The sequence below is a fragment of the Neolamprologus brichardi genome, chromosome 10 (genome assembly GCF_056152115.1).
Source record: "Neolamprologus brichardi isolate AB-2024 chromosome 10, ASM5615211v1, whole genome shotgun sequence".
Lineage (NCBI taxonomy): Eukaryota > Metazoa > Chordata > Actinopteri > Cichliformes > Cichlidae > Neolamprologus > Neolamprologus brichardi.
In genome coordinates, this window is record NC_142113.1 from 15,479,419 (window position 1) to 15,491,133 (window position 11,715).

Sequence of the window (11,715 nt, forward strand, 5' to 3'; positions counted from 1 at the left end):
CTGCTGTTTACACTTAGCTAGATTAACGTGATGGTGTTGTGTTTAGTGTGTTGCTCTGTTTTTTCTGCTTGTTTTCTCTTCTTTTTCTCTCAACAGGTGATCCAGGAGGTTTTTCTTTCTCTTCTTTCTCTTTTTAAGTGCCCTTTCTCACTGTCCCTCTTCCCTTCTGTTTGTCTTTTCCTTCATCTTTCTTTCTCCCTTTCCTATCCCTCAGTCATGTCTGTCCCGTCTGTAACAACTGAAAATAAAATAAAATAAATAATAACAACAAAGGTTGATCAAATGGACCAATAGGTCGTGATGATCCATTTGGCAAAGTAAATCCATTGGGTATCCTTGTTGGTCTTCAGACAACAATTCTGACGGCTAAAGAACCAAATGGGTTAAATGGTTAACCACTGTGGTTAAACTTTCATAAATCTTGTGTTTTATTTTACCTCTGGTGGGTGTTGAAATTTTGGCACTGTGTGTGCTGTTGTACTATAAACAGGTGAAATGTGTGTATTGGAGCTGAATCAAGATTGTGAGCATTTTTTCCTTCTTGCAAAAGAAATAGGATGACATGGGGGACAAAACTAGACAATTATTAGCCAGAGACAGTTGAGCGACCACAGTGCCATTCACCTCTCTGTAATAGAATAACAGATAAAGTTTAATAGTCTCACCACTCAACATTTGAACCCTCTGGAATTTTTCTAGGTAATAGATCTGAAACTTTAAACGTTTCTCATTAGTTTTTCTCTGCTCCCATTCATGCCATACTGGCTTTCTTTAGTAGTTTTATATATAGTTCTGTGGAAAAGGTTAAAAAAGAATCACTTTGCATTTTGGAGAACTGGATAAAATGTTCCTATGGCTTCACAGATTTCTGCGTAACATACCTGACCATAGCTGAGCCTAAACTTTCATACCAGAAAGCCAAACTGAGACTGAAGTAATGAAAGCAAACCTTTAAAGCAATAGTTTAACGTTGAAATACTGTAAATTAGCCGAGAATCAAAAACTATAGCTCACAGCTCACGTTATGCACTGAAAAGGAAATAACACACCCTGCCAAAGTTCACTTTTCCTGACGCACAATGAAATCAGCCTTTCACTAAAACTCTGACCTTTGTGTTTTTTAATTACAGTCACTTAAACCTGTGAATAAATGTGCTCATGCATTCTCATAAAGTTGCCTGCCACTTCTTATCCCACCTTCACTTCTTCAGAATCCCTTAAGTGCAAGGTACTCAGCTCTGTGTTGAAGACTCTGGAATGTAAAGGGGAAGCAGGTTTTACTTTTATGACTGCAACACTATTTATATTTTTTTAATTTTACTCTTGTTAATATTTGTTAGTCTATTTTTAGTCTATTTTTTAAGACAAGCGTCTGCCTACCATGGAAGCTTTAAATGGAACCATTGATCCAGCTTGTCTGAAGGGTCGTCCGCTGGCTATTGACATGCTCAACCGTAAGTTATACACACTACTATATTCATTTAGATTTTAACCTGAAGAAAGTCTGATTCATGCTGTTTCTATGTGTCTCCTATTGTTTTGTTTTTTTTAAATCAGAGCTAGATACATTTGGCTATTGCCTGTACTTCATGCTCACCTTGATGTCCTGTGTCTCCCTGCTTGTGTACCTGGAACAGTGTGCCTATATTTACAAAAAACTACCCTACCCCAAGAAGACCTTGGTCATTTGGGTAAACGGTGCAGCACCAGTGAGTATCCTGGCCTGCTTAAGTTTTATAACATGCCACTGATTGTAAAACAAATATGATTGAGAAAGTAAGCCACATTACATTAACAGACGTCTTCAAACGCTATAAGCGTTGCAGCTGCATGTTTTTAAACACAACTATTTTACCGTTTCAGGTCATTTCCACCATGTCATGCTTAGCTATGTGGATCCCGAAGGCATTTATGATTACAGACATGACATCTAACAGGTGAGTTTTCCTTCAACTACACTTGCAAAACATTTCCCAGTGTAGTCAGTGTTTTTTTTGGTTTTTGTTTTTGTTGGGGGGGAATCTTGGCTTAGCTTAAATCTCTCCTACTTTTCAGTGAACTCATCTCCAGTTTAACAGTTTAATGAATTATTACACACGACGGGTCAAAGCTCATACTTTGCACAAAATAACAGAGAAAAAGAAAACGCCATTGAGCCATTTGATCCACTCTGAAATGGCACCAAAAGATAAATATGAAAAACTGAACATACAAACACTTTTTTCAAACATTAGTTCAACAAAAGTATCTGCTGATCTAATATGATCCTTGGGAAAAGAAAGTAAACTCTTTACTGGAAACTTTTTGATAGTGTTTGGCATAATTAGTCTCCATCAGACTTTTTCTTCCATGGAAGTTAGATTGAAATCTGAGCTGCGACTTGGCTATTCCACTTGCTTTCTTTTGGGGGTTTTTAATCAGTTCCCTGGTCGGCGATGTATTAGTGTGCAAAGATTTTTATCCTGTTGAAAGGCCAGCTTTTAGTTTAAATTTCAGATTGCCTCACATTGGCTTGAAAGAATCTTTGCTATAATGCAGAATTTATAAATGCATTAAAAACAGCCAGCTGTCCTGTCCCTGAGGCAACAGGACAAATCCAGACCAGATGAACATGCAGCACCATACGTCACATTCCTGATGTGAGCCTGCTCTTGAGAAACAGCCATTAGCCTAATCCTTTTTTGTTTGTTTGTTTTACTGTGGCTGAGTTATTACTTATATCAAAAGGGCTTGGTGGTTGCATTTATGCTAATTGAAAAAAACTTAAAAGCTAATGTTTGTTTGGGACATTAAAGGCTTGGCCTCCCATGCAGGTCAGATTTCTTCAATTTCTGAATTTGGATGCATGGAACTTTTGGATATTTTGCATTAACCTGGCATCAACATATATATCTATATCTATATTTACCATCATGCAAGTTGTTTCTAATGCTTACTTTGGTGAGGCATTCTGTACAAAAAACAGTCAGCAGATGCCAGCATCTGAACAGGGACTCAAACCACCAACTTGCAGCTTATAAGTTGGTGGCTCTAACAGCTGGTCTTTGTCTCAGTCAAGTTGTCCACTGTGAATTTTTAGCTGCCTGCACAAACATAGCAGGTTAGATCAGGCACACATTTCACACTGCTATAAATACATTTTTGAATTTTACTACCTGTGATGGTTACGTTCATTTGATATTTTATGAGATTTGCATAATTAACAATACATAACAGCACATCTTAGACGTGTATTGAGGTACCTCTTTCCTTACAGTTATTTTGCAGTTGTGATTTACAAGATCTTGCTTCTGTTGATTGAGGAGTTGGGGGGCAGCAATGCCTTTTTGGAGAAGTTCTCTGGTAAACCCTTTAGGATCAGCACAGGACCCTGCTGCTGCTGTTGTCCATGTTTACCCGACGTCCCCATGTCAAGGTAAAGAGTCAATAAAGAGAGGCTGCATATCACTGTGCTGGCTCTAGCTCAAGCCTGTGTCAGATTTCCATATCATATATTCTGTCATTCTGCATTGACTGCACATTACCTTATCATGGTACACATGTGTAATGTTAGTCTGTCTCTGGACTGGGTTTATTCAGGCGAATGTTATTCCTGCTGAAGTTAGGCTCTCTTCAGTGTGCAATCCTGAAAACGGTGTTCACTGTCCTGTCTATAGTACTGTGGACCAATGGCAACTATGATCCTACTAATGTAAGTATTTGAAATGGTTCTCTACATATCTGAGTGGACTAAAATAGATGTGCGTTAAATTAAAACATATTTCTATAAGATTCATATAAGTGTGTGTGTGTTTCTTTTTTTCAGATAGGAATCTATGGTATAACCCTTTGGATTAGCCTATTTGTTGGTGTTCTAACCATCATCTCCCTTTGGCCTGTTGCCATTGTCTTCATGAACATGAACCGCTATCTACGCCCACTCAAGATTATACCAAAGTATGCAATGTACCAAGTGAGTCAACAGCTGTAATACCAGATGCTAAGGTGCTTCACATGTGTTGGGGGTAACTCCTGAAGCTGACTTAACACAGCTAATTTTCTTGTGATGAGTTAATCCGCTCAATTTGTGAAGAGAAATCAAAAGGTAATTTCCTCTATCAGAGAACAGGGACACCATGCCAGCATTGATGCTTTTGACATTGTGAAAACTCAAATAGGCTGAAAATGTGAAAACACCAGACCAACAGACCAACAGACCAGCACTACGAAGCGGGAGTTTGTCTTATTCGGATGACTTCAGAGTTAATCCTCGATTTTCCGTACTCCGCTGCCTCTCCCTGACTTTGGTTCAGACGTTTCTCCCTGTAAAACTGAACTGAACTTAGTATTTTGCAAATGCCAGAGCCAATAATGCAATACCAACAGCCATGACTTAAACCATATATTTAAAGAAAATGACTGGAACATGCACCAAGATTTAATGGAGTTATCCTTTGCCTGTGCTTCACCAGCCTGTCCACCAACTTTCAGTGAAAATCAGCCTAGTAGACATGCTACACGATCAGCATGACCACTGTGTAAATGTTACATTGTTTTTATCCTTAGTTAACACTTGTATTGAGCCAGCTGCAGACATCGATCGTTAACATCGTGGCCTTGTACGGAGACATCGCCTGTGCTCCTCCATTAAGCTCTCAAGCCCGTGGAACCAGTAAGAAACATTTCTAAACGCCTTTCAGATATGCACAACTGATGTGAAACTACCCAACACTGATTTATTGTTGTTTTTGTGTGTGTGTGTGTCCCGCAGTGCTTAATCAGCAGATACTGATCATGGAGATGTTCATCATCACCCTGGTCAATCGGTTTTTGTACCGCCGCACATATGAGGCAGTTGAGACACATGACAGTGAAGAGAACACCACAGCGCTGCCAAAGGCTACTCTCATGGAGCATGATGTCTAAAAAAGGACAGTGAATCACTGTGTATCACTGCTTTTTAACTATGTAAATGATTATGTAAGTTAAGAGATCATAAAGTAGTCTAACATTTTACCTCATTTAAGGAAAGGAGAGAGAAATGCCTTTGTTTTACTGGATTCATAAGCACTCTTTGCATTGCTTTTAGCCCTGTGTCTTTGTACTTTTTCCACGGATATATGTCAATCTCTTCTGTTCTGATGTTTATGCATGATAATAGATAGATATATTCTGGGTACTGAAAGTTTTAAGTTATGCCGACAGAAATACCAACAAGGAAAATCTCTTAATTTGACTGACTTACATTAGTTATAGTAGAATTGTTGTTTCTTGCAGATGATTAGATGTAAACGGTGCTGTGCAGGACATTTTCTTGGCCATTAGATGTGCCTCATATCACATTTATGATAAAGAAATGCCAGTAGTATCAATCTTCTCTTGTCATCAGTCTCTGCAAACATGTATGCAGTGTATCTTTGTATGCAGTTTCTTTTTTAAAGAAGTTTTACCATTTTTTTAGACAATACTGGAGCTTTTTGTCACACTGAGGCTAATGCACAGGGTGAGAGTTTTACGTTGGCCTCGAGAGAAGTGAATAAAAACAACTTTTTCATTTTGTTAACTAATGTTTGCGTGTGTTTGATGTGTACAGTGACATATGTTTTTGTTTATTTCCCCCCTTTAGCTTAACAAAGGAGATAAATACTGAAGCATTACTCAGTTCATTTCTGCATTTCTGTCTGCGTAGACCTAAACTGAGGACTTAAGGCAGAAAATAGAGACTTTAATGAAATTGTCTTTGAAAAGAGGTACTTGTGAGCAAAACAGATGTCACACCATCTCTATTTAAGTCACATTTTCACGACGATGACAATTTTTCAAACACTGCATTTAAGATACTTCCCTTTGAGTGACTGAGCCTGAGTGAATATATCTTTAAGCGTCCCACTGAATCTTAACACAGCTCAGAATAGCCAGATTTTTTCAAAGAAGGCTGACCCACTTACACAGACTTATCCGGGCCAGAGAATGCATGTGGATGAGACAGCAGCTTTATTTTCAGACTTGCTGCTGTACGTTCTACTGCTGTTTCTCGAGCAGCCACAAGGAGCCGCCCTAGTTCTGCCCGCCCAAACTAAATTCATTAACCCGGTGATAATTAAAACATAACAAGTTCCCCCTCATAAATATACATCATTTGCAAATTAGAAAAGCAATGCAGGTCTATATAACTCAGGGGCATCACACAGATTTAAATGTTGAATTAGCAGTTGCTTCACAGAGTTTAATGCCCTTCTTTTTCTCTCTATCTCAAAAATCTGGTGGTGACTCTGTCAAGACGCTCAAAAGGTCATACCAACAAGCTCGAGTTTTCAGTGGGATTTTAAAAAACTTAAAAAATTAGCCACCACTAAAAAATATGAATAAATTAAAAAGGATTACAGTTGGTTCTTCTAAAAGGTGTTACAAATATGCTTTTTGAACACATATCCAACACATATTGAACACATATCCAACACATTAGATGAAAAGAAAAAGAAAGGCAAATAATATGCTAATTATATTCTAAGATTATTGCTCTTTATTATTATTAATAGACGTCAATTTCTATTTGTAAATCACAGCTTCACGACACATTTAACAGACTGGTGTGAGTTGCGGTGATGCAGATGATTGAAATGAGGCCAGTTTATGTAGAATTAAGGCAAATCCACAGCACAAACCAATTATTAGGCTGTATGTCGAGGTAGCGCTGCCCTAATCTGGATGAGAAGTTTTATATAAAGCCAGATCATTCAGAATTGAAAATGTGGCCCTATTAATGGAGCATTTGTCTTTGCTGTTTATATAAACAGAGTCATCAGACAGGAAGAGAGGACGAGAAAGCTATGTTCAGGGTGGGTTGATGACAGCCCCTGGCTCTGCATTGCTGACGAAAGCTGCTTAGCCCCTCAGTTGCTATGGCAACCAGGGAGGGCAGCCAGACAAAAATGAGCCAAAGGGGAGGGGCTTTTGAGGGAGAAATAGAGGAGAAAGGGCTGGATGGGAAAGACAGACGGAGGGAGGGATACGGACAAGTGATAAAGAAACACTGAGAGCAGAGGAGGTAGCGCAAGGCTACACACGGAGAAAAAGGTCTGGATATAAATGCTCCATCACTGGCTGGGGAATAAAATCTGCAGCAGCTGACAGGAGGATACAAAAACAAAAGGGGGACGCAGAGAGAAGATGGACGTACAAACGGAGAACATGGACCCCCCACCTTGTGAATCGCAGCCAAGTGGAAAAATCAGAAAAGGATTCAAGCTGTTTGGCAAACGCAAGCCAGGTAACATCTTTTCTATTCGAAGCAAAGGAGATGGAAACAACAAGTCACCTGTTCACAGGAGCAAAACACTAGATGGATTATCAGAGAGTCCTGCGCCAGATTCTGAGCAGGAGCCAGACAAGGAAAAGGGACAGGAGGTGAGCGAGGCAGAGAAGGAGCAGGCAGAGGAGGAGCAACTCGGCGAAGATGGCGTTCTGGCTGCCGCCCCTGCTCGCAACTCCGTTTCATCAGCCAGCTCAGCCAAGTCTCTCAGCTTCCTGTCACTGCTGAGGGGTGGCAGGAGGGGAGTGGGGGACCGCCGAGTCCACACCGTGTCCCAGCCAGTGGGTCGCCAGCGTCGTGGGCTGAAGGGTCTCTTTGGAAATGTTAAGTTCAAATCGAAAGATAAAGAGGAGAAGGAGGAACTCCCTCCTAGTCCGCTCCTCATGTCATCCCGTGCCAACAGTGTTGAAATCATCAAAGAGGACCTCACCCTCACACCCAAATCCCAGCCTCGCTCTCTGGACAGCCCTGAAACAGAGAGGCGTGAGCACGTCAAGAGTGCAACAACTCTGGACAGTGCAACCCCATCCCCACCAGACACCGCAACTTCCCAGGTAACAACAAGCAGTGAGAGTAAAACTCGTGAAAATGTAGCGTCGTCACCCACCCTTGAGCCACCACTGGTGCCCGGGGACACCAGCCTGAGCTCGTTGCTTGCGGACATCTCGTCTCTCCTGACTTTTGACTCCATCACAGGGGGTGGGGACATCATGGCTGATGTGGAAGCAGAGTGGGGGAAAGCGAGCAGTGCTATCAGCACTGTGGTGACTGAGGTCACGCCAACATCCACATCTCCCTTCTCCAAACCCACTATCTCCTCTCCGCTGAGTCCCACAAAAGTCAGCACTGCTTCCACAGCAAAACCTTATCATGTAGCCGCCCCCACTGCCACTTCACCCCAACCCTTTACTGCACTGTCAAAGGCAACTACAACCTCTTCTCCCATTTCCAAGCCAAGCACCACCCCCACCACAACTTTCACCAAATCTTCCACTCTGACAACTCCCTCAGTCAAACTGAGCTCAGACTCTACTCCAGCCTCTGAGCCTTCTGTCAGCGCTAAAACCATCACAGCTCTGGCACCAACTACAACAAAACCCTCAGCGTTTCCTGTAACTTCAACAAACCTTTCAGCTCCAACGTCTTCCTTTGTGATTACAAGTAAATCTACAGTGATGTCCACCTCTACAGCGACCACAGCTCCTCCAAACACCCCAGCCTCTGTAGTAAAGGCTCCCTCAGTTAGTCCAGTTCTTACCTCTACAGCTAGCAAACTGGCTTCACAGACTGTACTGCCTCCTCAAACTACTACTTCTGTAAGTAAACCCAGTCTTGTAGCTACTTCACCCCCCGTCTCCACCAAACCCCCATCAATAACCCACAGCCCACCCATCCCTGTTGCTATCTCCCAGCCTCCCCCTGCTAAGTCAGATTCAATTAGCACTTCCTGCAAACCTTCTCTAATCTCAGTTACAGTAGACTCTAAAACCCCAGTGACAGTATCACCAGCCTGCACAGTTACAACAAAACCATCTTCTCCTGACCCGGGTACTCTCTCTAAAACAGCAGCTCCCACATCAGCTGCAACCTCAGCCTCTGCATCTGGGGCCCTTTTCAAGCCTACACTCACCTCTACCCTCACAGAACAAAATAAAAGCCCTCCCTCACATGTAACTGCTCCTGATATCTGTCCTCCCACAGCTAAAACCCAACCCAGCCCTGCATCTATAACAACTCCAGCTTCAGTTTCTTCAGCTAAGCTTCCTCCTGCGACTAAACCCACCTCTGCCACGGTCTTGTTAGATAAAACGCCCCCTACTCCCACACCAATTCCAGCACTTGCTACTCATGCAGCAGTTTCTACAGCATCTACTGCTCCGGGTCATATTCCAGTTTCTTTATCTAAAGATCAACCTGCTCCTGCTCAACCGCAAATTTCCCAATCTAAAACCCCTCCTGCCCCTGTTCAAGTCCCAGTTTCTATCTATAAAGATCAGCCTGCTCCAGCTCAAAAGGAGCCTGCTCAATCTAAAGCCCCTCCTGCCCCTGTTGAGGTTCCACTTTCTGTCTGTAAAGATCAGCCTGCTCCAGCTCAAAAGGAGCCTGCTCAATCTAAAACCCCTCCTGCCCCAGCTCAGCCCCCAGTTACTGTATATAAAGATCTGCCCGCTCCAGCTCAAAAGGAAGTCCCTCAATCCAAACCCCCTCCCACCCCTGTTCAAATCCCAGCATCTGCATGTAAAGATCCATCTGCTCCAGCCCAACAGGAGGTTTTTCGATCAAAACCCCCACCTGCCCTGGCTAAAATCCCAGTTTCTGTATCTACTGACTCTCCTGCCCCAATTTCTGTAGCCAAACCACTTTCTACTTCTGGTCAGATTCCAGTTTCTCAGCCAAAAGCCCATCCTGTACCTCCTGGTGCTCCTTGCCCTGTCACTTCTCTTCCTCCTACCCCTAAACCTCAGCCAAGTGAAGCTCCAGCCTCTGCTAAGCCTAGTGGAAGTGGACTAGCAACAGTGGATGGCCAATTGGCTAGTCCAAATGGCACAAATGGGGAGGGTGTGCAGACTGCACCGTGTAAAACCGAAGAACCACATAAGGAGTCGCGAACAAGCCTCCAAGAGCCCCCCAGAGAAAAGAGAACACAAGCCAAAGCATCAGGGCTGAGCAAAATCCCTGTCGTGGGAGGAAGCAGAGTGGGCAGGCTACCTGTCCGGGACAGCCAGCAACATGCTGATGAGGAATCAAGCAGAAATCCGCCCACACCCGTGCTAGAAGAAGAAAGACCCCATTTTAACTCACATGATGCAGGAAACAAAGATAAAATCAGTGCTGCAGAAGCCACCTCAAAACACACCCAGGAGGACAGTCAGCACCCCCAACACCAGAAAGTTCTCACCAGTTCAGCGCGTGACTCAAAGATCCCCGTGAAGCACGGTGCACAGACTCACACTGCCTCCCAAGTCCCTCAGACTAAAGAACCCCCTCGCACTAAGATACCCGTGTCCAAGGTTCCTGTCCGCAGAGCTGGTACTAAACCTGCAGCCACAGGTGGCAGCGCCCAGATAAGGAAATAAGTCAGTGGATTGAATCAGTCGACTGCAGATTACTGCTCTGACTGCAACTTTTTTCCAACATCACAATTTTTTAAACTTTGCATTCTATACTGTAAATCCTGGCTGGTCTTTCTGTCATCTCTTGGCTTCACTACTTCATAAGCAACAGGAACAGAGTCAAGGAAACTGACAGCACTCAAGCACAAAACATCCCCGTGGGCAGCTGAAGCGACAAGCCCGGCTCTTTGGTGCTGAGCCACCCTAGACATGCACTCAGGAAAGGTTCAGAGTCACACCTGAACACAAAGCAGCATCGGTAACAAAGGATGAGCGAGATAAAAGGTCGTCTGGGAACACAGTCTGTCTCTCTCTCTCACACACACACACCCTTTCACACAACATGGGCGAGTGCCTTTTTGAGGGTGCTTTTCCTACAGACTGTCAGAATTTTTTCAGTCTTTTCTACAGTACTTTTAACTTTTGTTACTCCCACTTTTTGTAGGAAGTCTTTTTTGTCTTTCTTTTCAGCAAGTCTCTTTGATAATAACCAATCCCTTTACCTTTTATTTATGCCAGGAGATGAACCGCAGGAGCTCTATAGATAAATGCAACAACCAAATTTTACATTCCACACCTTTCTCTGGATGTATGTAGCAGAAAAAAAACATGCCATGAAGTTTTTGCACAATATGTTGAACTGTACAGCGCCTGTGTGTCCGCCTGCTCATATGTAACATACTCAGATCTCACTGTGAACTATGGGAGGGGCTGTGGTTTGAAAGAGTGGAAATTACTCCTCGCAATGAAATTGACAGGGGAGAGCAGCCATTAAAAATGGCATTGTGGACAGAAAGGATGGTGGGATGAGATCTCCAGCTCATGAACTGGCACATCTTTATTCTTGTCCCAGTTATAGTCGGATGAGAACAGCATCTCTGTGTAGAGACTCATCTATGTTGTCCTGTTTCCTATTTAATCAATAAAACAATATGAGTACCTAACATGTGGGATCTGTTTAAGTTGTGAACTGCACACCGTTTTTCATACTGTTGTAGTTTTAACACGGGGAGATACGAACACATGCCTGCAAATAACTCGGATTATACGGAAGGAACGTGTAAATCTGAAATATAAGTAAAGGCTAAGAATCAGAGCAAAGAGAAGGAGTAATATTATATATTTTCCCTGACTGATCTTCACCATCTTACTGCAGCCAAGTCTCAGCTTGTCCTCACAGACACATCATTCCAGCATCATCCACACTCCAAGCTCACTGACCTGAATAGTGAGCACATGAATGCCAGCTGAGCCAGGCCAATCAGCTGCGAGGGAAAACGCTTAACATGCATAGCCTACCTTATTATCAAA

General features: G+C 42.9%; 2 protein-coding genes across 2 annotated transcripts; both read left to right on the forward strand.

The window, feature by feature from the left end:
* Nucleotides 1-1,216: 1,216 nt before the first annotated feature.
* On the forward strand, nt 1,217-5,506 carry LOC102779770 (organic solute transporter subunit alpha-like). Its single transcript, XM_006799972.3, has 8 exons — nt 1,217-1,454; nt 1,558-1,709; nt 1,864-1,937; nt 3,257-3,415; nt 3,580-3,691; nt 3,806-3,952; nt 4,546-4,651; nt 4,751-5,506. Exons 1-8 carry the CDS (start codon nt 1,382-1,384, stop codon nt 4,903-4,905), a joined length of 978 nt encoding a protein of 325 aa, XP_006800035.1. The 5' UTR covers nt 1,217-1,381; the 3' UTR covers nt 4,906-5,506.
* Nucleotides 5,507-6,926: 1,420 nt separating this feature from the next.
* Nucleotides 6,927-11,348, forward strand: si:ch211-244c8.4 (uncharacterized). Its single transcript, XM_087847273.1, has 2 exons — nt 6,927-10,333; nt 10,612-11,348. Exons 1-2 carry the CDS (start codon nt 7,150-7,152, stop codon nt 10,665-10,667), a joined length of 3,240 nt encoding a protein of 1,079 aa, XP_087703399.1. The 5' UTR covers nt 6,927-7,149; the 3' UTR covers nt 10,668-11,348.
* The last annotated feature ends 367 nt before the right edge of the window (nt 11,349-11,715 follow it).

What these genes read in the sequence shown, in the direction of transcription:
- LOC102779770 (XM_006799972.3), top strand. Translation starts at nt 1,382, where the DNA reads ATGGAAGCTTTAAATGGAACCATTGATCCAGCTTGTCTGAAGGGTCGT. An exon ending in GGCTATTGACATGCTCAACC is followed by an intron (nt 1,455 to 1,557) that starts GTAAGTTATACA and finishes TTTTTAAATCAG; the next exon opens with AGCTAGATACATTTGGCTAT. An exon ending in GGGTAAACGGTGCAGCACCA is followed by an intron (nt 1,710 to 1,863) that starts GTGAGTATCCTG and finishes TTACCGTTTCAG; the next exon opens with GTCATTTCCACCATGTCATG.
- si:ch211-244c8.4 (XM_087847273.1), top strand. Translation starts at nt 7,150, where the DNA reads ATGGACGTACAAACGGAGAACATGGACCCCCCACCTTGTGAATCGCAG. An exon ending in CAGAGCTGGTACTAAACCTG is followed by an intron (nt 10,334 to 10,611) that starts CAGCCACAGGTG and finishes TGAGCCACCCTA; the next exon opens with GACATGCACTCAGGAAAGGT.